Source organism: Aplidium turbinatum, chromosome 7, assembly GCF_918807975.1.
Source record: "Aplidium turbinatum chromosome 7, kaAplTurb1.1, whole genome shotgun sequence".
Lineage (NCBI taxonomy): Eukaryota > Metazoa > Chordata > Ascidiacea > Aplousobranchia > Polyclinidae > Aplidium > Aplidium turbinatum.
Genome location: NC_137478.1, coordinates 29,586,180 through 29,607,246, shown reverse-complemented (window position 1 = coordinate 29,607,246; position 21,067 = coordinate 29,586,180). Strand labels below are relative to the sequence as shown.

The window sequence follows — 21,067 nt, the reverse complement described above, 5'->3', positions numbered from 1 at the left end:
TGAGTGAGGTGAAATACAGACGGCAGGCTATACGACCACGAATTACCTGCTGTACAGGTCACCCCATGGTGCGGAGGTAGTAGCATTTACAGGGAGTCCAGGAGGTACTTTTGGATCCTGGGTCCGGAGTGATTTTTGTGGCCTGTAATCTTTTTAAGGGATCCGGGAACCTGAAGAAGCGACGTCACATTGTTTGGGTATAACGGATGTTTCATAAAAGCGTCTTGCTTTGGGATCAGAGAATTTGTATCGGGTCCATTAGAGATTCAAAACATTAACATAAGAGATAGAATATGTGGGCAAGAAAGATCTAAAAATAACGGCATCAGTAAAAGGCCTAACACAAGGAAATACGAAATCTAAAACATGCACATATAAGAGATCCAAAGCATGGGCATTTGAGATTCAAACTTAGACATAGTAAATCCAAAATATGTTCGTAGGAGATCTTAAACATGAACATAAGATTCATATAGTATGGGCCTAGGAGAACCAAAACATGGGCATAAAAAATCCAAAACATGGTCCAAAACATGTGCTCAAGAGATACAATGAATAGGCATAAGAGATCCAGAACTTGGGCATAAAAAGTCTAAAATACTTTCATAGGAGATCCAAAAATTGGCCATAGGATATACAGTACATAATATGGTCCTCGGAGATACAAAACATGGCCATAAGAGATCTAAAACATAGGCATAAAGCATCTAAAACTTGGGCCTAGGAGCTCCAAAACTTGTTCTCATTGTAAGCCTACAAAGTCGTTGACACCTTGGGTAAAGATGAGAAGTGTTTTTTAGCAACCAGGTTAAAAAAGTTTTTCAACTAAAACAGATATTTCGTTTGCTATTAATACTTTTGCAAAGCTCTGCGATAATTTTTTCCTTTTAAAGTAGGTTTAGCATAATTTCTTACAATTTTTTAAGTTAGCCAAATAACGGCAAAAATAGTCTAAACTGGCAATGCCAGAGGCATGTGAGCAGCATCTTACCCCAATTCGTATCCGTTGTTTGGCCCTTTATTTTAGTGACAGTGCCTCAAACGTTGTTCAAACTAAGGTTGTAAATTTGAATGAAAAACATTAAACTTTGACTCCACAATTTTTAGCATTCTATAACAATGCTAAAGGCTTTGGAGTTTAACTAAAAAAAACTAAAGGATTTACTGTACGTTTATTTTGAGCACGCCAACACCTTTCCGGCTAAACAGCTTTTATACTGCGAGCTTACAACAAAACGTTGGACATGCAAAGTAATTGAGTTTTTATTTCCATCTTTTTAATGATCAATGCACTGTGCAGACTTACGTGTATTCTTTGTTGTTTCGACATAACTTTGACCTACTTAAGATGAGATTTTTCATAATTGTGAATTAAAGTTGGAAATAAGGAAGTACCGTACGTAAATTAGACTTAATTTTCTTATAATTTCTTGAAGATTTTCTCGTTACGTTTGTCAAGTGTAGTAAAAATTGCAAAAACTAAAAACAGGGCAAAAAATGATGTTGATGTAAGCCTAGCGTTTGTCTTGAAAAAATAAGACGCTGGGCTAAATGCAAAATACTTCAACATATACCAAGGTACTGTACGTCTAAAAGTCTGGCGATGTGAAGGTTCCTTCTGAATACAAACAACTTCGCAAAAAAAAGGTTTTGAATTAATAATATCACCTTGAATGCAAGAGATACTTCAGGCAATTTTGTTAACCCGACTGGCTGCTAATATCGAATATTTTTGCCGTTTTGCGAGCATTTGGTTTTGGGTAAATCTTATTCTTTCAAGCGTGGAAAGACATTTTTCAGTAAAGCGAAAGGGTAGTATTATTTCTTCCCCTATAATCTCTAACAAAATAGCATAAATGTACTGGTTTCGTCGATTCAAACTAGTCATTTCAGATGATGATAAACAATGAAAAACACCTTCGATGCTGCCTAAGCTATAAAATGTCGAAATAGAAACGATATTCGCTGTATGCTTCGGGCTCGCCTCCCTAGAAAGCGACCGAATGGACAGAGATCTTCGATTTCTTATTTCCTTATTGTAAGTCTATATGTCAAAGAAAATTTAGTTACCTTTGCGTTTATCAGATTAATACATTCATAATATTTAACTGTGGGATTACTTTTCGCTCACAAAAAAATTGAAATTGGGTAACTTACAAATATGATCAGTCAACTACGTTAATGGAAATATTATAATAAATATTTGCAAGACTTTTCAGGTAGAAAGTTAAACAGCTCTAAGTATCGATAGTAGATCTACCTCTTTTTCATTATAAATTACACAGAGTTTAGTTTAAAGTATGAAGACAATTCATACATCAGTTTGGCAAAAGAAGAAATCCAGGAATATAAATCTTTATAATTCGAAATAGTATTGCAATCAAACGTTACCAAAACGTTTGTTATGGTAAGCAAGCTATTACCAGCAAAAAAGTTTTGGTAGCCTATTACTTTCTCTGAAATTGCTTGTTAAATGTTTCTTGCAGATGTTGACGTCATCATAACGTCAACACTATGTGTAATAACGTTGCTTAAACATTATAAATCTAGTACAAATGTGAGTTTCAATAGTTTCTTTGTTCAGCAATGTTACCTCAATTTCAATCCGGAAATATTCGTAAAGGCCAAGAGGCCATTTACAACAGTGTTGCCGGACAAAGAATTTTGCACCCAAGTTGAGAAAATTTTATGCTTGTTGTGGACAAAACACTGTAACTAAAAAAGTTTGATTTTCTGAAAAGTAAGCTCGAAAAGACAGGAAACCTGCTAACAACGGCTTTAAAGAGGGCAAGCATCTTTTTTTTTAATTCAACTAAAAATCCGCGAAAAACAGGTGAAACGAACCGAAGACTTTTTTGTTTAGACATGCTTTGTGATAAAAAAGCGTTGGTGAAATAGAAAACTAATTGGGAGATTTTGAAGCGGTTGTAAGAGGTTCATTTGACATCTGGTAACATTGATCATCAGACATTCTTTCTGTTTCATTGTATCTGTATGCTGAATTTTCTTCATCATATGATTTCTGCTGACCCTAAGTGAAATATACAAAACTCTGCCAATTAATAAAAACCCTTTCAATTTAATCTTAACTTTCTGAAACGTTGTAACAGAATAAAGAGTTGTAATCAACAGAGGCCAAGAATAGTAGTCGCTTGAACTTTCTCAGTACGCAATACTTCTTAAATATAGTTCTTTGTTTCTTTCCAGATAGCAAAACTCGTCATTTTGCTGCCTGGGCTTTTCATTGCAGTCTGTAGCCTACTGTTAAAGTTCCAAGACAAAACTGCTAACTTCCTGATACCGAGATCAGGACTCTTTCAAAAGCCTCATTTATTTCAATTATTATTATTTCTGCAGCTTTAAATGTTGATAAAAATGACAGTTAGTGTTTTCTTTGTAATTTTATCCATTTCGATCTTTGCTTGCGCATCCTCCATTGGAGATACAGATGAAGTATATTTAGCTGTGAAACGTATACCTAATGATGCGGTAATCACCCAAGGACGTCCTGGAAAGCAGGGAGTGGCGGGACCTATCGGACCTGCTGGAGCAAAGGGAGAGAAAGGAGATGTTAGAAGATGCACTTGTGATCTATCTGAAGTGATGGAGCTGAAACAGCAAATTCAAGCACTCAGAGGTATGGACAATGTAGTAGTTGCTTTTTAAAGCTTAGGTTGCCCGTTCAAATCACTTGTTGTCTTTTAATTAGCTGTGTTTTTGAGCTGATAAAATAATACGAAAGATGCCGTTAGATTCAGCTAATCTTCATGTCCTTATATTTGCAGTCATACCGCGTATAAACCATATAATAATGACAAAATAAGCTATTGCAATGTTATTGTTTTTTTAAATAGGAGATGCATAAAGTTATCAAATCTTTTATCAAAAGTGCTGTAAAAATGACAGTAGTTGCAAGTTTATAGTTGGGTGTCATGTTGTCAATCATTTGATTGGTTTGTTGTCAAACGCTGGAGGACTCCACAATTAAGTGGCTGCTCAAAGAATGCCCGGACATTTGACCCCAGTAAAATGTAGTCCAAAAACCAACCCCTCATACAAAAGATGAAGAAGAATCGTTTGATTGTCTTCGTATGAGCTTTCGTGGCCAAGAGGTGACCATTTTATTACCTCATATTTGCGATGTTTTTCCTCACAAACAACCAGTCTTCAGTCCCATTATTCAAGACACGTGGGCCTTCCACTCTATTTAGTGGAAGTTTAGTGGAAATGGCGAAGTCTTAAATGATGTACCCTAGTTGCATTTTGTTTCCCAGCGTCACGCGGGTAGGAAGAAGACTGATTATTTTACCTAAATTGTTATCACATTAATTGAGATTCTTTATGGCACTTAGTGTTTTGTATTTTATTACCGACGTCGCTGCATAGCCAAATGGTGAAAACTTAGGCACGGCACTCGAAAGGGCGCCGGTTCGACATCGATCATGAGCTTGCGACTGTGACTTTGGCAAGAAAATTTATGGAATGCCTTAAAATACACCGATGCATAGCGCTCAAGTTCATAGCGCTCAAGTAGCTCTTTCCCGCAATGCAGAATAAATATATGAAAAACAAAAAAACAAAGTGGACATGAAGTTGTCTTTTTTGCCTTCACTTAATCCAACTTTTTAACCATGGAGTGTAAGCTTGGATACAAGAAAAACAAAGATTCAGATATAGCACAATAAAGTATTGTTGCCTGCAAAAAATAATTTGTAGCAGTTTGACCTATCCTTTACCTTTGCTCCAAATTAAGCAAAAATTCTTCTCAGGCCATTTGTAACACGACAAATTTCTATTCTCAGGTCAAGTATTACCGGAGGAAGGTTGGTTTGCACCAGGAAATGGTCACCAATATCTTGTGACATCATCCACACAGAGCTGGAACGACAGTCGAACTTTGTGTCAAAGCATGGGAGGAGATCTAGCGACGTTTGGAATGCGAAACTATGATACAAGAGTGTAAGAATAGAAAAATACTTTATACGCTAAAAAGTTTTATGCGCACAATTGTTTTAAATATAAAGGCTTTTGTGAAGGGATGAGTAACACGTAGAGCTGTTCAAAAAGAAACATTTTTCAAATTTCAGATATTTATTGTTTTGAAACAAAAACACTCGTAGCCTATTTATTTGAATAAATTTTTGCAGTGACGAATTTTGCTTCAAAATTTCCACACTGGTGTTTTATGATCAATATCAGTCTCACTTTCAAAATACATTTTTGATGTGGGCTACGATAAGTAGCCTAAGTTTGGTCGACAATGTTAAGTTAATAGTCTTCTACTAATTCTGTTATTGCTGGTTTTCATAAAAACCATGTCATCCGGCAATTTTAGGCTGTTATATTTATAGATATAGCCTACCGTACTACAAATTTGGTAGAAAGTAATAGAGCTCTAACTGGGTAGCTACTCAGTAGTGTTAGACTGTAAAGTAGCTATTGCTTTTATTTTGTTACAGATCTCAACAATTCACTTTCATATCCTGATAGTTTGTTAACATTAAAGTTCGTGACGCAGTAGTTTTGCTTGATGACTTTGTCACTTTGTTAATAAACAAAACGATAAATATTAATTGTCAAGTCGTAAGCTTGTTGTTGCCAAATTTATTTATTGCATTTAATCGTAAAAATCACCAGTAACTCACAAGAAAGAAGTAGATAAACCCACTTTTTGAAAGCTACTGCTTAAATTGGGCCCCTTTTTACTAAACTTTGCGTGGCGAATGTTATATTTGGGCAAGTAATGTAAAAATAACTAGCAGTGGCCACATAAGCTGCAGATTTGCGTCAAATCTACATAAATGTAAACTAGTGGCTTTGCATTTTGTTGCCACATTTATATGCCGACTGAAGATAACTTATGTTTAGCCTCATTGCTCGTGTTATCCATGGTAACACAACACCTTGGATTGGTTTAAATGACATCACGAATGAAGGAACCTTCGTGTGGATCGATGGAGTGGCTGCGACTCCTGAAAACATTCACTGGGATGCTGAACAGCCGGACGATTACAAAGATAATGAAGATTGTGCACATATACGGGGCACAGATTTTAGTTCTAATGATAGACCCTGTGAAGGTTCTCTTCACGCACTGTGTGAGAAGACACTTGGATGAAGTTGAAATGTAAATTGTTCCATTTGACTATGTTCTGTCACCTGAATGCTTATTGCAAGTATTCAAAAACTGTTTTATTGAACCATAGGCATCAATACGCAGCCGAATAACGCAATCAGATTTAACATATTTTAGTTTATTATAGCAACATTTACAGAAAACAAAAAACTACATTAAAACAAATTTCGAACGTTCTCAACATCACATGATATCCTCTTCAAGAATAACGTATTGTACTTTTATCTACATCTAAACCTAGTACGAGAAACCATCAATATTAATTCTGATCACATTTTTAATGACAACCAACCAAACCGACCACCCATTGAAAAAAAAGATTTCGTAAAATTGTTAAACCTGGCCACTGAAGGCATTATTCATGTATAATAATGGCTTGTTTAAAGATCGATGGCGTCACCATGCGTTCTTCACTTGGTCCAACTTTAGCCAATTTCTTTTTAGCGTATTTTGAAACGAAACTATTCAAAGTGTCTCGTGATTTTTATCCAAACAATATATGTACTTTGTGTTGACGATGTTTTTGCAATTTTGGTAGCGATCAGTCTAGTTCCCAATTTGTAAATCTCCTAAATTATCAACATTCAAACATCACATTTACTGTTAAAAATCTGATAACACTATCGCCTTTTTAGATGTTGAAGTAAACGTAAAATATGATTTGTTGGACACGTACATCTGGCGACAATCCACCAACACTGCCTTGCATTTAAATTACCATGCTCTTTCCCAAAAAAGTGGAAATCTGGATTAATTTTATGTCTTCTATCTCGTGACCGTTTGGTTTGTTCGACGGGCTTACTTCTCTAGAATGAAACTAATAAGTTGTAAAGTGGGCTACATTTAAATACATACCCTTCATATATTTTGGGTAAAAAATTGAAAGCTTTTTTAGATCTTAAATTCAAAGCTATACCCGAAGAAGACGATTTTCGCAACTTTTTTGATATACCATTTTGGGAAAAGATTCGGTATGATTTTCAAAAATATCTAGTTAAAATTGCTAAAAGAAATTCGATTGTAATATTTGTCCAGTATATAAAACGTTCAAAATAGGCAGATATTTCCAGCTAAAGTGCCTACTCCCTTTGCTCCATGTTCTAATGTTGTGTATAAATTTAATTTAGTTGTTTGCATGATGTAAACCTGGCATATATCGATATGTCAACAAAACATTTATCGACTAGAGCCGGTGTAACGGTCCAGGAGTTACTACGGTCTGAAAGTTACCGTAACTTCTGGACCGCGTATACGCGGTCTGAAAGTTACTGCCAGTCCAGAAGTTACTAAAACAGGGTTGTCAGATTTGACGCTTGCAGCAGATTTGTATAAATGATTTCAACATTGAAAACATGTTGAACTTGAAGACTTATCCACCATTGCATCTTAACAACATGGTTTACAGCAGAAACGTAATTGGGAATGAAGCGAAAATAAGATGAAAGTTAAAAGATGAGTTTTGTACCAGAAATTGTTGCTGTATTGGAATGAAATTTTAATTTGTAACCTAACAATTTACGTAGGCTATCATTTTAAAGTGATTTGTTTGTATTATAAGTTACCATTTGAAGTTGTGTCCGTGTCTTACGTGCGTTAGCAAATAAATTTGCATGGGGAGGTGATTGACTAGATGCAGGGCCTCCGAGAGAAATCATGACTGGTCGGGAAACAATACTAAAAGTGGGCCCCAAAAAAACATTTTTCAGCAAAAATGCAAGTAACGAATTTGTATCATGCGTTGCATCATGTGTCTTAAGCCGAACTTGGCTACTTTCCTCATCGTGAAATTGAATTCCTTTAAAGTTTCGATGTTAAACAACGTATATGTCTATTTGCTTTAAGTAAAACAAAAACAAACAAAGCATTAGGCCCAGATGAAATAAGCACCGAAATGATAAAAGCACTGGATGACATTGGAATCAACGTACTCCACGCACTCTTCAACAAAGTATATGACACCGGTGAAATTCCAACTGATATGACAAAATCTATTTTCATTACAATCCCGAAGAAACCAGGCACAAGAGAATGCGAAGAACATCGCACAATTAGTCTGATGTCCCATATTATTAAACTACTGCTGAGAGTCATCATGAACAGAGTTAGAAACAAATTACACCCAGAAATAAACGAATGCCAATATGGGTTTATGCCTGATAAAGGAACAAGGAATGCGGTTTTCATTCTGAAAAACCTCGCTCAAAGATCAATCGAAATGCAAAAACACCTGTACTTGTGGTTCATCGACTATAAAAAAGCTTTTGATAGAGTTCAACACAATGAAATGCTATGCATGCTAGACAGAATTGGAATAGACGACAAAGATCTAAGAATCATTCAAAATTTATATTAGGAACAATCAGCTGCTATCAGGATAAATGATGACTGCAGTGACTACACGCCCATTCAGAAAGGAGTAAGACAAGGTTGTGTGCTATCACCTGACCTTTTCTCATTATACAGCGAAATAATTTTAAGACATATTGAAGATGAAAGAGGTATTAGTATTGGAGGAAACAACATTAACTACATACGATATGCTGACGACACCGCTTTGATAGCCGACTCGGACGTAAAACTGCAGAACATATCAGATATTGTGTGTACAAAAAGCAAGATATTTGGCATGGAATTAAATAAAAAGAAAACAGAAACAATGGTCATAACAAAGAAAAAAGCAACCGAAACTCCTATTTGTAATTTATCAGTTAATGGAACAATTCTTAAACAGGTCCAAAAGTTCAAATACCTCGGTACTATGGTGAATTGGGATGCAATAGACGAAACAGAGCTCAACATAAGAACAGCCCAAGCAAAAGCAAGCTTCCAACAAATGAAACCAATTCTTTGCAATAAAAATATCTCTTTCCAAACAAGATCTAGAGTTTTAAAATGCTATATTTAACCTGTTTTTCATTACAACTCTGAAACCTGGAATATTTCAACAAAAATGGCAGAAAAGATTAATGCTTTTGAAATGTGGTGCTTCCGTAGAATGCAACGCATTTCATGGCTGGCAAAGAAAACAAATAAAGAAATTCTACACCAAGTGAACCAAACCAGAACTCTGTTAAAAAGTATGAAAATCAGACAATATAAATTTCTCGGCCATGTAATAAGAAAGTAAAAACTGGAGCATCTCTCTTTAACTGGTAAAATTTTTGGAAAGCGGGCACCTGGCAGACAAAGACAAACACATCTGGAACAGTTTAACGACGACAAAACAGAAACAATCATCCATGCAACATATAATAGGAACATTGGGTCTAATTATTCATCTGAGGCCGTCGATGCCTGGTTCAGGCAAGGCAATTGAAAAAGAAGAAGAAGATATATCTATATGAAAAAACTTCTTTCAATATCATGAAAATTAACTAAAATCACTCGACTACACCGTCTACACTTGCAGCAAAATTGCCATTGTTGCTCACTATATTCTCTTGAAACAATTGCAGTAAAGTTATATGATGTGCACATGCACACCTCATACATGGTGCCTTTGGCCACGGCCGTTGAGAGGAGAATTTAGGTTCCGTACCAAAACGATTTTTCGGCCTTAAATAAAAACACTTCCAAGAAAAATGCATCATATCCAAAAAATGCTATAGTTTGTTCAAACTCTCTAGTGTTAAGGCAGTGCGGGCGTGTTTGCTGATGAATTCTTGTCTGTTCGTTGTGTGGAATCCAGCAAGAGCCGCTTTTGAGTCGGTGATAACGTCTCCTCCCTTGACAAGCCTGCGCCACTGCGTCTGCGTTGTTTGTTTGTTTATCTTTATCCTGTATTGCGGGAAAGCGGACTTGAGCGCTATGCATCGGTGTACGCCTTCCGACGTACACCTGACCCACGCTGCAGCCGACTGCAATGTCAGTTTCCGGTTGTCTACTCTACTTATGACTTAAATTTGGTAGGCTACTACCCATTACTCGAAATGGATCACTAGGTAGAGGCAATTATTGTAAAGTTTCTTGCCCAGAGAAACAACAGCAAGTGCGGGTGGCTGGAGTCGAACATGCAGGCTCTCGACTGCGAGCCCAACGCGCTAACCACTCGGCCACGGTTGCCGACTTGGAATTGGTTGCAGTCATGTTGTGAATCGAAATTGCTATAGGTGTTAACTTTAGTAGGCTACAACCTTCTGTAGATAAAGGAAAAATTGTAAACACACAATGCGGCAATGAAAATAGCTCAATAAAGCATTCAATCCATTCCGAACCTTTTGCAATGCAAAGTTACAGATCACAGCATCGAATGATAAAGATTTTGCAAGGTCTAATTTGATGCACAACATGCATAAAGTGCTCACTCGGTTTTGAGTCGTAATGGTGGGTAAACAAATCTTACAAATTTCTGTGTGCTCAAACCACGTTTTCAACTCGCAACCGTTGGAAGTACTGGTTTACGTAACAAATTTTCAAAGCAACAAAAATATTTGGAAAAGTGTTTTGAAACTTGCAATCAATGATTTCCTTGAGTAGATATCATGGGGTGATGCCTTCCGGTTTGCAGCTCAAGTTTGCTAGGTAGCTTTCTTTCAAAAGTAGGCTACCAACTTGTTATCCAAAATGTCATTGTTGTACAACTTGTTTAAATTTGTTCTACGTGCCTACAACTACACATCAGACATACAATGATATTTCCATAGGACTTCAAACTTATCGATATCTTTGAGTTTGTTGCTACATTTGTGAATAAATCACCCACAGCTAGCGAATCCTTTGCAACATAGCGTACAGTATAATAAATTTCGTTTGTAAGATTGAGCTGGTGAAGCAGAGTTGTTGGAGCGTTCAGTACCCAGAAAAATAAAATATTTTTTTTTAATTCATAGTTCCCATAACAACTGAAGCTTGCGAGTAGCTCCAGCTTTCTGTAACTTTGATTACATCTTCCTTTAACTTCATTAAATTTATCAGCTTATTGACCATTGGTCGTCGTCGTGTGAGCCTCCTCTGGGGCCGAAAAGCATTAAACAGTTCTTTATCTCTGCATAAATAGGTTAGTAGAGTGAATCTCGCTTAGGACTGTGATCTACAATCTACATCAGGGGTCACCAAACTAGGAACGGAACAGGCTGGAACCGGCCCGCGAACTGACTTCATCCGGCTCACACGTGCTGCGGAAATTACAGCTGCACTGCAATTCTGTAGATGTGCTTCCCTTAGCATTAGCAACCGTCTTTGGCTTTGCCTTTTTGTGTAATGGAGAATTCTTTGTTAAAATTGTTCGTTCTTATAGTTCGTTGTTGTATGTTGAATTTGTACATTTTTCCACCAAGCAGCCTACATGTTGGTGTTCCGTTTTTATCATTAGGCCACCATAAATGGGGACAGCCTAGGCCAAATTTAGAAAGATATAATGTTTTTTCAAGAGCACGATGCCCTGTAGTGTATCAGCAGGGGTAACTTTTCTAGCAACCTTTCGATTTTCATCACAACTCTGCTATTCCACTGCTGACTTTGTTATTTATTGTGCTTAATTCAAGTCAATGGAGATTCTAAATAGTTGTATATCTTTTCTCAATTTTCATCCGGCCCGCAACTGTTAATCTCGCAGCAATCCGGCCCTGAGAGAAAAACGTTTGGTGACCCCTGATCTACATAATGCAGAGAAGCACAGGTTTGAAACTGTTCAAGTAGGCTGCTTGGAAATGGTAGGATAGCTTTCTTTAGAATTTCCTATCTGGCTTGGCTGCAATTGAAAATGACATAAGCTTAGTCGATCAATTACACTACTCAAAAATGCTATAGGGCTAATATTTGGACAACACTGTACACCATGTACTCCAACTCTAGTGCATTTTAGCAATGACATCCATAAGCAGAAAATAGGCAAGAAAGATTTACTTTCTTTAATCTTGCTTGGACAGTTTTCCAAATATGTTGAACCCATTATCATATGCCTGGCAAACGCAGCTGGTCTAGCAAAAATAGTGCACGCTTAGCCAGGGCCTCCGAGAGAAGTCAGCACTGGTCGGGAAACAACACGAAAAATGGGCCCCATAATATTTTTTAGTAAATGTTGCCTTGCATGTTCGTGTTAAGCTGAAATTAGCCTACTTTCCTCAGCATAAAAAGAACTTCGTTCAATGTAAAAATCATAATACCACAAAAGTGCCATTGAGGCTAACTATTTTGTCTAGAAAGCTTTGTAAACAAACAATAGGCTTACAAGTAACGAAAATAGTTCAACCAAGCATTTAATTCAGGAGTGTCCAAACTTTTTCCCACGCGAGCCAGATTTGATCCTACGTCTTCGCGGCCAACAGCCACAATAATTTTTCTAAAAACTGCAAGTTGAATTTATATGATTTTTGTGTGTCTGCAGGCCAAAAATAGCACATTGTACAACAACAGGCGCGAGCCATACAAAAACGTCTCGTGGGCCGGAGTTGGCCCGCGGGCCAGACTTTGGACATCCCTGATTTAATTCAACCCTTTCTGGACTTTTTGCAATGCAAAGTTACGGATCACAGCATCAAATGATAAAATTTTGCGACTTCTGAATTGATGCACAACATGTATAGTTAGGCTTTTCAATCGGTTTTGAGTCATAGGCCTCTACTGGAGCGCAAACAATTCTTTACAAATTTCAATAATTGCTAAAACCACGTTGTCAAAACGCAACCGTTGGAGGTAGCTATCGGAACACAAAAAAATCATAACAAAACTATTTGGAAAAACCTTTCGAAAGTTGCAAATCAATGATTCGTTGTGTAGAGATTATGGGGTGGTTCGATCTGGTTTGGAGCTGAAGTTTGCTGTGTGGCTTTCTGTCAAAAGTACCAACTCATCCAAAATGTCTTGAAAAATGTCATTGTTGTAGCCTACAAATGGTTTAAATTTGTCCCACATGCCCGCAACTGCACAACAGACATACGATGAAATTTTCATGGAACTTCAAACTCATGGACGATATGTTTGAGTTTGTTGATACATTTGTCAATTCCAACAACTATCGAATCCTTTGGAATGTACGGTAGAATACATTTCCTTCGAATGATTCAGCCAGTTAAGTGGAGTTATAAAAGCGTTCTGTTCTCAAGAAAAGAAAATCATTTTCTTTTAAATTTATAATTGCCACTGCAACTTTAGCTTGCGAGTAGTAGCCTACTCTTCTCAGCTTTCTCTTACTTAGATTACATCTTCCTTAAATTTCATTAACTTAATCAGTGAATCTTGTTTAGGACCGTAATCCACTTAATGCAAAGCAGTCACAAATTTAAAACTGCTAGTTGTAGGCTACTTTAGCATTGACTCAGCCTCCGATCAAGCTGTTGTTGGTTCCAACTTGATGCATTTAAGAAACGTCTTTAGAGCTTCAATTGCAAAAGGGTAATGTAAAGCATTGGGTTTGACTGCACCACGCCTTGATTGTCCTCTCGAAGTCAATTTTCTTTGCAAGATGATAGGACAGCTATCTTTAGATTTTTCAGAATTTTTCGTCTGACTGGGCTATAACTTTAAAGATGCCACTAGCTTACAGATAATCAATTACTCCAAAAATGATAAGACATTTGAACAACGCTGTCTGTAGGCAACATTATGAATTCCAACTAGATTTAAGCAACAACATCCATAAACAAAACACTCAAATAAAGAAAAAAATCACTACCTTCCAAAATCACATCAAGAGAAGCATGACCAAGAAAAGGCTACTTGACCACACGAAAACAGAAGATCTTTTAACTATGACAAAATTACATCCAATTGCAGCAATAAGTTAATAAAATCAAAAGTTTTAAAACTGTTCGGCCACACTAAAAGATTACAATACGGAATCAGCAAAGTTTGCACAGAAGGAAAAGTAGAAGGAAAAAGAAAACGTAGCAGACAACCAAAACGATGGCAAGACAACATCCAACCATGGACCGAACTCAACTTGGCGACACTGGGCGAGCTGGCTCAAAATCGCCACTCTTGGAAGCAAATAACTCATGTTGGTGCGCAATCTGCTGTAGGCGGAGATGATGACTGATGATGATCCATAAACAAAAAATATACAGGATTTAGGCTACTTTCTTTAATCGTGCTTGGACTGATACCTGTAACTTTCCCAGATAACTTATATTGGATACAACATCCTATGCCTGGCCAACGCAGATGTTGAAGTTAAGGTTCAGTTGTCAAGCAAAAATAGTTCCCGCTTAGCCAAAACAGCACCAGTTTTCAAGTTGACACTATCAATACAATCGAAACCGTTCAGTAATACAGAAATCATTTCAGCTTCAGATTTTACGTCTTGAACCTGTTCAACATCGCCCACCTTAACACGAAAATAATTTGTGCGTGATGAGAAGCATCGAGAGTGACATTTACAATGATTGAGAAATACTTGAAACTACGCACTTCATTTAAGAATTTGTTGATTATTTAGTTGGTACATTTTTACTTTAGTACTAAAAATGGGCCCCCTTCAAAAGTGCAAAAACAAAAAACTACTCGTTTTTCCTTTATAATGTTTTGCTAGGGGGGAAACTGGCCCGACTTCCCCCCCCTCTCGGAGCCACTGACTAGATGACCACTTAGTTAGCCTATAGTCTTTTGCTGTCATCCTGATTGTGCTATGATGCAACCTACGATTCACAATGTAGTATTATGATGAGTGTTTTATTGACTCGTTGTAGGCTATATGGCGCTGTTGAAACAAGTAATTTAATTGATCATCGCTCCAAACATTTCAAAGTTTGAATCGTGGCTGTACATGAATCGGTGGCATTTAATAAGCTACAGGCCTTAATAACTTATATCGTGCAAAGTTTGAATTTGAAGGCTGACTTGTTAGCCGCTGGTCTTGAGTTGTAGCTGACGAACATAGTCTTTGACTACTGGTTCATAGTTTTGACTACTGGTACTAGTCTTTGACTATATTTTATGTATGTCATGAAAGTTAAAACCAAAGTTTTCTAGTGAATGAAGCACTGAGCCTATTTTTGGTCTGGTTTTTCATAACTACCGTTTTGAAGAAGTATAAAGTAACTTAGGCTACATTTAGACCAACCAGTAGTCAAAACGCCGTCAACCTTCAGTGAGTAGGCTATCACAGTCTCACACGCGGGGAGGCTTTAACTTTTACGAAAGTGTTGAACACTTTGAGATTCCAATGAATTTCCGTTGGACTCCCATCGAAAACACGTGGCACGAAACTTAAAGTCAAGAATAATGGTTTCGTGGTGAGAATATTTATTCTTGGGATTCATCTTTCGCATACTAGCAGAGGGTTTAATCTATTGACCAAGTGAAGTTTAAACTGCAGAAAAACAGTTTTAGCTGCAAAATTTTCAGTCCATTTACAAGTTTTCCCAAACGAATTTCGAAAAAACACACCCACTGACAATAACAGTAACTTTTGGACTGCTTCTGCGGCGTTGCAGTCTGGAAGTTACTGTCAGTCCAAAAGTTACCAGGGGTGCCCGGCGTTTTCGCAATCGATAGAAAAGCGAATTTTTTTTTAACTAAGTGTAGTGAATTCATTGCTCTCAAACTAATGCAAGCTTTTTAGTTAACATTACAAAATACTTATAATTATTGATCTGACCTTTTAAGAGGTTAAAAATTTAATTATTTTTCAAAAAAAAATTAAATAAAATATTTGGCAACCTTTGTAACTTTTGGCCTGCAGTAACTCTTGGACTGCTACACCGGGGAACACCTGAAATTGAATTGTTTGCAAAAAATTGCAGTTAAAGATCACATTTTATCATGAGCAACATGTCAAAACAACGTTTCGATTAAGCAAGTTGATATCATGTCCAGGGGCAGGTCTGAATATCAAACCAAGATTTTGGAAGCTCTGCACATAAAACGCAACAATCCACCTTTAAAAAGACAGTTTGCGACTCGTCGTTTTTGCTCTGTATATTTCAAATTAGTTTTTTCGCACCTTGCCCATCTACTACTGATCAGGCTACGTATAAAGGCACGTGGCTATAAACTTCCTGGAAAGTCCGCTGCTGAACGATGCTTGTTTAAACTCATTGTTGACGCATATTTTAAGCTTCAGTTTGACTTGATACTCCGTGGACACGTGTCTTCCTCCCCGAAAAAAACCCAAGAAAATATGCAATTGTCTCCATTTTGGCAAATCTTCTAGCTCGCTTAATTACACACCTTTAGCATTACCGGCAGCATAGCGAACAAGTATTTTTAGAAAGACTAGTAGTGGATCCAGGGAGATACTTGGTTAAGAGCAGGGCTGTGGATTTGGGATAAAATTATACGATTCCGACTCCTCGTTTTATAACTGGTCAACTCCGGTTTCAGTATTGGCGAGTTATTGAAGATTGCCAGATTTTTTTAAATTTTATTCTTTTTCATTTGTTTAAAATTTAATTTAACTAAAGTTGTGATCGAAATTGAATCGGCGACTTTCATCAAAACTGGCAAGAACAAACACTTCTATTTTGTAGTGAAGTTTTAAAGTACAAAACGAAGAGCAAGAAACAATATTTTGAAGAAAAAAATGTAAACAAACGTTTTATTGCTTTGTATCGAGCTAGAGTCGGCCGTTTTTAATGACTTCAACTCCGGACAAGCAAAGCTTTCTCCTACTCCACACTCCACAGCCCTGCCTACTTGTCCTCTCAAAACCGGGAAGAAGTATCAAATTTACGGAATTTTGCTGTAAATTCTTGTTCATTTTGCATTGTGTTAACTTGACCGGCGCATAGGTCACACTACAAGTGTTTCAAATCATCATCAAGTTTGTGGCTCATGTGTTTATTAACAATTGAAAAAATGCAGTGTCTCGAAGTAAAAACATTGCTCTTTTATGTACAGTACATTAAGTTAACCTATTGATTGATTGAATCTTTATCTTCGGACTGGGAAAGCATCTTGCAGAGCTTAATCCTGGCAGTTTCGCATACTTGTAGAGGCTTTGAATCACTGACGCAGGCCCGGTCACTGAGATTGACAGAGTGGACTCAGTGGAGTTTCCGATTGTTGAAGTGTTGTTGCCAGGAGTTATTCCATCCATTAGGTGCCGCACCATACTCCAGTAGTGACCAATACATAAGATAAATTATGCTTTGTACAATCGCATGATATATTATCGCCTTCATATGGCTGTGGTTCTCAAACCATGCGTCTCGAAGCCTTTGATTGCAAGGGAGTTGTTGGAGAATTAAAGACAAGGCCAAATTACATGTGGTCCTAGAAAGTTGTTTCAGCAAACATTTAAGCAGCCTAACTGTTGAGCGAAAATGGGTTGAGAAACATTGTTACAGGGAAAAGTGAATGACACTTTGAGAGAATTTTTAAAATTTCTTGTTATGAGAAAATCATGAAAAACACCAAAGTTTGTGCACAGTTTGGTCGCAATAGTCTACCATTATGAAAAGTAGCAGTCTTCGTAGGAAACTTTAGCCCACATAATTTGTTGGTAGTACTCCTTCTCACGGAAATCTATTGTAAAACGCGAAAATATAAAGAGATTCTGTTTTGCCTTTAGCAGCGTGATCGTTGTTAATTTCACAAGTGTAGGCTGAATGCAAACGACTTGTTTTAGCCTGACGTTGCGAGTTCGCTGTGGTGGTAGCGGTTTGTCGCGAGCTTTAGAAACACAATGCAACGACGAGTGGTGTTGGAGTCAGAGTATCGTAGTTTTATAAGGTTCTTTTCTTTGGTTAAGCTTTTTTTATGTCTGACAATAGAAGGTTGTCTTCTGTTTATCTTAAAATGACGCATGTTTAATGCGATACAAACGACCGCCCATTTAGTGTCGTGAGAATACGGCAATCGCTGTAAGTCTTAGTATCTCCCTCTTTAGATGGGCTTCTGAAGGGTTATTCCTTCATTCAGAGTGTTTGATAATCCTTGCCTTGTTTTTACAGTTTATTTTTTTACATAATTTTAATCCAATAATTTTTTTCAAAACGCACGCATTTTATATTTGATCAAAGTCATCAAATTCAGTCTAGATATCTATAACAGTTTGCGTTAGACTGTTAGAGTAATAAGGCTAGTTAACAAGCGAAGTTATTTTAAAATCATGCTTTTCATGACCTCAAAAATTTCCAATAATTTGATAAAGTTTAATTTATTTAAAGTGTTGCCAGTCTGTGGGTAAAATATTCAAAAATCCTTCTGAAATAGCCTACCCTCGTCTTTTTCTGACAAAGACAAGGCCTACCTTTATTAGGAGTGGAATAGGTTGATTGTAATTGCTACCAAGTTGAGTGATCAACGGGTTTACCTCGAAATACCAGATCATTATTTTTTCAGTTGCTAGGAGGTTCATAAAAAATTCAACTGCTGAAAAACAAGTTTGCATCATGCTGCCAATTAAAAACGAAAAAAAATGAATAATTTTACTGGTTTTTAAAGAAACGTGAACAAATACCCCAGAATGTGTTTCTACATGCACAACAAGCAAAACTGGAAATAGCCTATTCCAAGCTCAATGTTAACCCAGTCTCTTCTCGCATAATGCGTTCCACAATTCTGAACAACGCTCATCGTTGGCTTGAAAGCTTCTTGAGGAGCCAGATATTTCCCCACAATCCTCATTTCTCCGGGCATCTTCTGGCTGTCTAAGGAAAAATCGGATGCTTTCAGTGACATCGCTTGGTTGTCCGGGAGCCCAATCGATGTTTTCAGATGTTGCAGTCACCCCATCAATCCAAACAAAGGTCCCTTCATTCGCGATGTCATTTAAGCCAATCCAAGTTGCACGCCCATGTTGTATGGCACGACCGATGATGCTAAAAATAATTTGTAGTTTTTCTAAACATAAAAAGTGGTAATCCCCAATAACAATCTAATAGAAATTGTACCTTTCAGTTTGGTTCCACCCATTAAGCAGGAGATAGCCTACTTTTTAGGATTTACAGAAAGTATCTGACAATGACCATCAATCAGCATGACAGCATCACCAAGCAATCCATCAATAATATTGCAGCATATCATCAATAATTCAAAGTTAAACAGAAGTCGTAAAACCAAAGGTTATACCTCCAAATTAAGGGTTACCGTACAAAAGTAATTAGGAAATATAAGGTCTAATAAGGAATAGCTCATTCATTGATGTTGCATTACCTTCTCTTGCCTGGCATGTAATACCATGGACTGTTACAGCATTTCATGAGGAGGTTATGAATGTTGGTTTTGGTTTGGTTTTTGAAATTTTATCCACGGACTGACAAAGCCTTGATAGGTTATTCCTGGTAGTTTCGCATACTTGTAGAAGCTCTTGACGCAGGGTCGGTTACCGAGATTGACAGAGTGAAGTTTTCCAATTGTTGAAGTCTTGTTGCAGGGGAATTATTTCATTCACTAGGTGCCGCTGAATGGAGAGCAGTCCTGAAAGTGCGTTGCTCGAGCGCACACCCCAAGAGTCGAACCAGCGCTGCGTGGTCTTGAGTCGGGCGCGTAACCAATGAGCTGACGGGGCGGATTGTTGGTGCGTTGTCTGGTGTCCATTTTGATGAAACTTTTCCTAGCAATCACCACGTCGACAACCACCCACCAATCCAAACTCACAAGTTTTGGTTTCAAAAACACTTTTTTCAAACTTACAATCGCGTATGGTGGTTACGCATTCCAACTGTCGCTAGATCTCCTCCCATTCTTTGACACAATGCTCGACTGTCTCGCCAGTTCTGCTTGGATGACGTTACAATATATTGGTGACCATTTCCTGGTGCAAACCAACCTTCATCTGGTAAAATTTGATCTAGGAATTTGTTCAAGAATAAATTAATGAATTTACAAATGATCTAATAAACGGAATTGTTTGAATGTGATAATGCTAAGAAACTACTGTAGTATAGGCTACCTCCATGATAATAAGACTTTGGCACATCTATTGTGTGCTTTAGATAAAAACTTTGGTAATAATTTCATTTGTTAAAAGCGAGTGGTGTGTGCATGCGAATACATAGGCTAGCTTGATTTAAATTGCGCTAAATTTTAGTATTTATTTAAACAAACGTCTATAGAAATAAAACACAAGAATGGTCAATATCGGATAAGTTAAAAAGCAAGCAAACTATGTTGGACTGTTTTCACAAGATGATCCGAACAAAGAATTTTGAAATGATGCTGGTACTACATTTGTTTGTGTTTCCATAACACAGCAAAAGAGCTAGCCATAAAGAAGGAAGTCAAACATCCCAAGGCAAAAAATGAACCTTCCATACCTCTGAGTGCTTGAATTTGTTGTTTCAGCTCCATTACTTCAGATAGATCGCAAGTGCATCTTCCAACATCTCCTTTCTCTCCTTTTGCTCCAGCAGGTCCGATAGGTCCGGCCACTCCCTGCTTCCCAGGACGTCCTTGGGTGATTACTGCGTCATTAGGGACACGTTTCACAGCCAAATAAACTTCATCTGATTCTCCAATGGAAGATGCGCAAGCAATGATTGAAATGAAAAAAACTGCAAAGAAAATACCAACTTTCATGTTTATCAACACTTAGAGCTGTAGACATAACAATAGTGAAGTTTGTAGAAGGTGAAGTGGTACAGGTAATATTGCGCTTGGTCCATTTTTGTACACTTTGTAGACTATAGGCTGCATAAAACCATGGGGTGTTATTTCGCAAGTGTACATTGAACGTTGTTTTTTCGTCTAACGCTACAGGTTTGCTATGGAAATAGCGTCTTTCAGGAGCTTTCGGAACTCAATAGCCTATACCCAGTCATGTGTAAATGGCTAAAGAACTGTATTCCAAAAGCTCGTGAAAAGCCGCTTTTAACACAGCAAACCTGCAGCGTTAGGCTGATAAAGAATGTTCAACGTGCACTTGTGAAATAATATTGTGCTGCTAAAAGTGAAACTCAATCTATTGCTTACAGAGATGATTTACAGCAACGGACGGTGTCTATCGCTGTCAATTCTTGCTACAATCGGCTGCCGAGATACACATAGTTGATTGGATGGTCTAAATGGCTAGCGTGGAAGCTACACCATTATGGTTAGCGAATCGCAACG

At 37.4% G+C, this 21,067-nt stretch overlaps 2 protein-coding genes across 2 annotated transcripts; one reads left to right on the top strand and one right to left on the bottom strand.

Annotated features, from left to right (window-relative positions):
* The first annotated feature begins 3,375 nt into the window (after window positions 1–3,375).
* LOC145773917 (C-type lectin mannose-binding isoform-like) lies at window positions 3,376–6,118 on the top strand. The gene is made up of 3 exons (XM_082585041.1): window positions 3,376–3,637; window positions 4,803–4,959; window positions 5,869–6,118. The coding sequence occupies exons 1-3, from the start codon at window positions 3,376–3,378 to the stop codon at window positions 6,116–6,118; spliced, it is 669 nt and encodes a 222-aa protein (XP_082441167.1).
* A 12,048-nt stretch (window positions 6,119–18,166) lies between these two features.
* LOC145774810 (CD209 antigen-like) lies at window positions 18,167–20,550 on the bottom strand. The gene is made up of 3 exons (XM_082586124.1): window positions 20,275–20,550; window positions 19,652–19,808; window positions 18,167–18,837 (listed from the first exon to the last, which is right to left on the bottom strand). The coding sequence occupies exons 1-3, from the start codon at window positions 20,534–20,536 to the stop codon at window positions 18,540–18,542; spliced, it is 717 nt and encodes a 238-aa protein (XP_082442250.1). The 5' UTR covers window positions 20,537–20,550; the 3' UTR covers window positions 18,167–18,539.
* Between the last annotated feature and the right edge of the window lie 517 nt (window positions 20,551–21,067).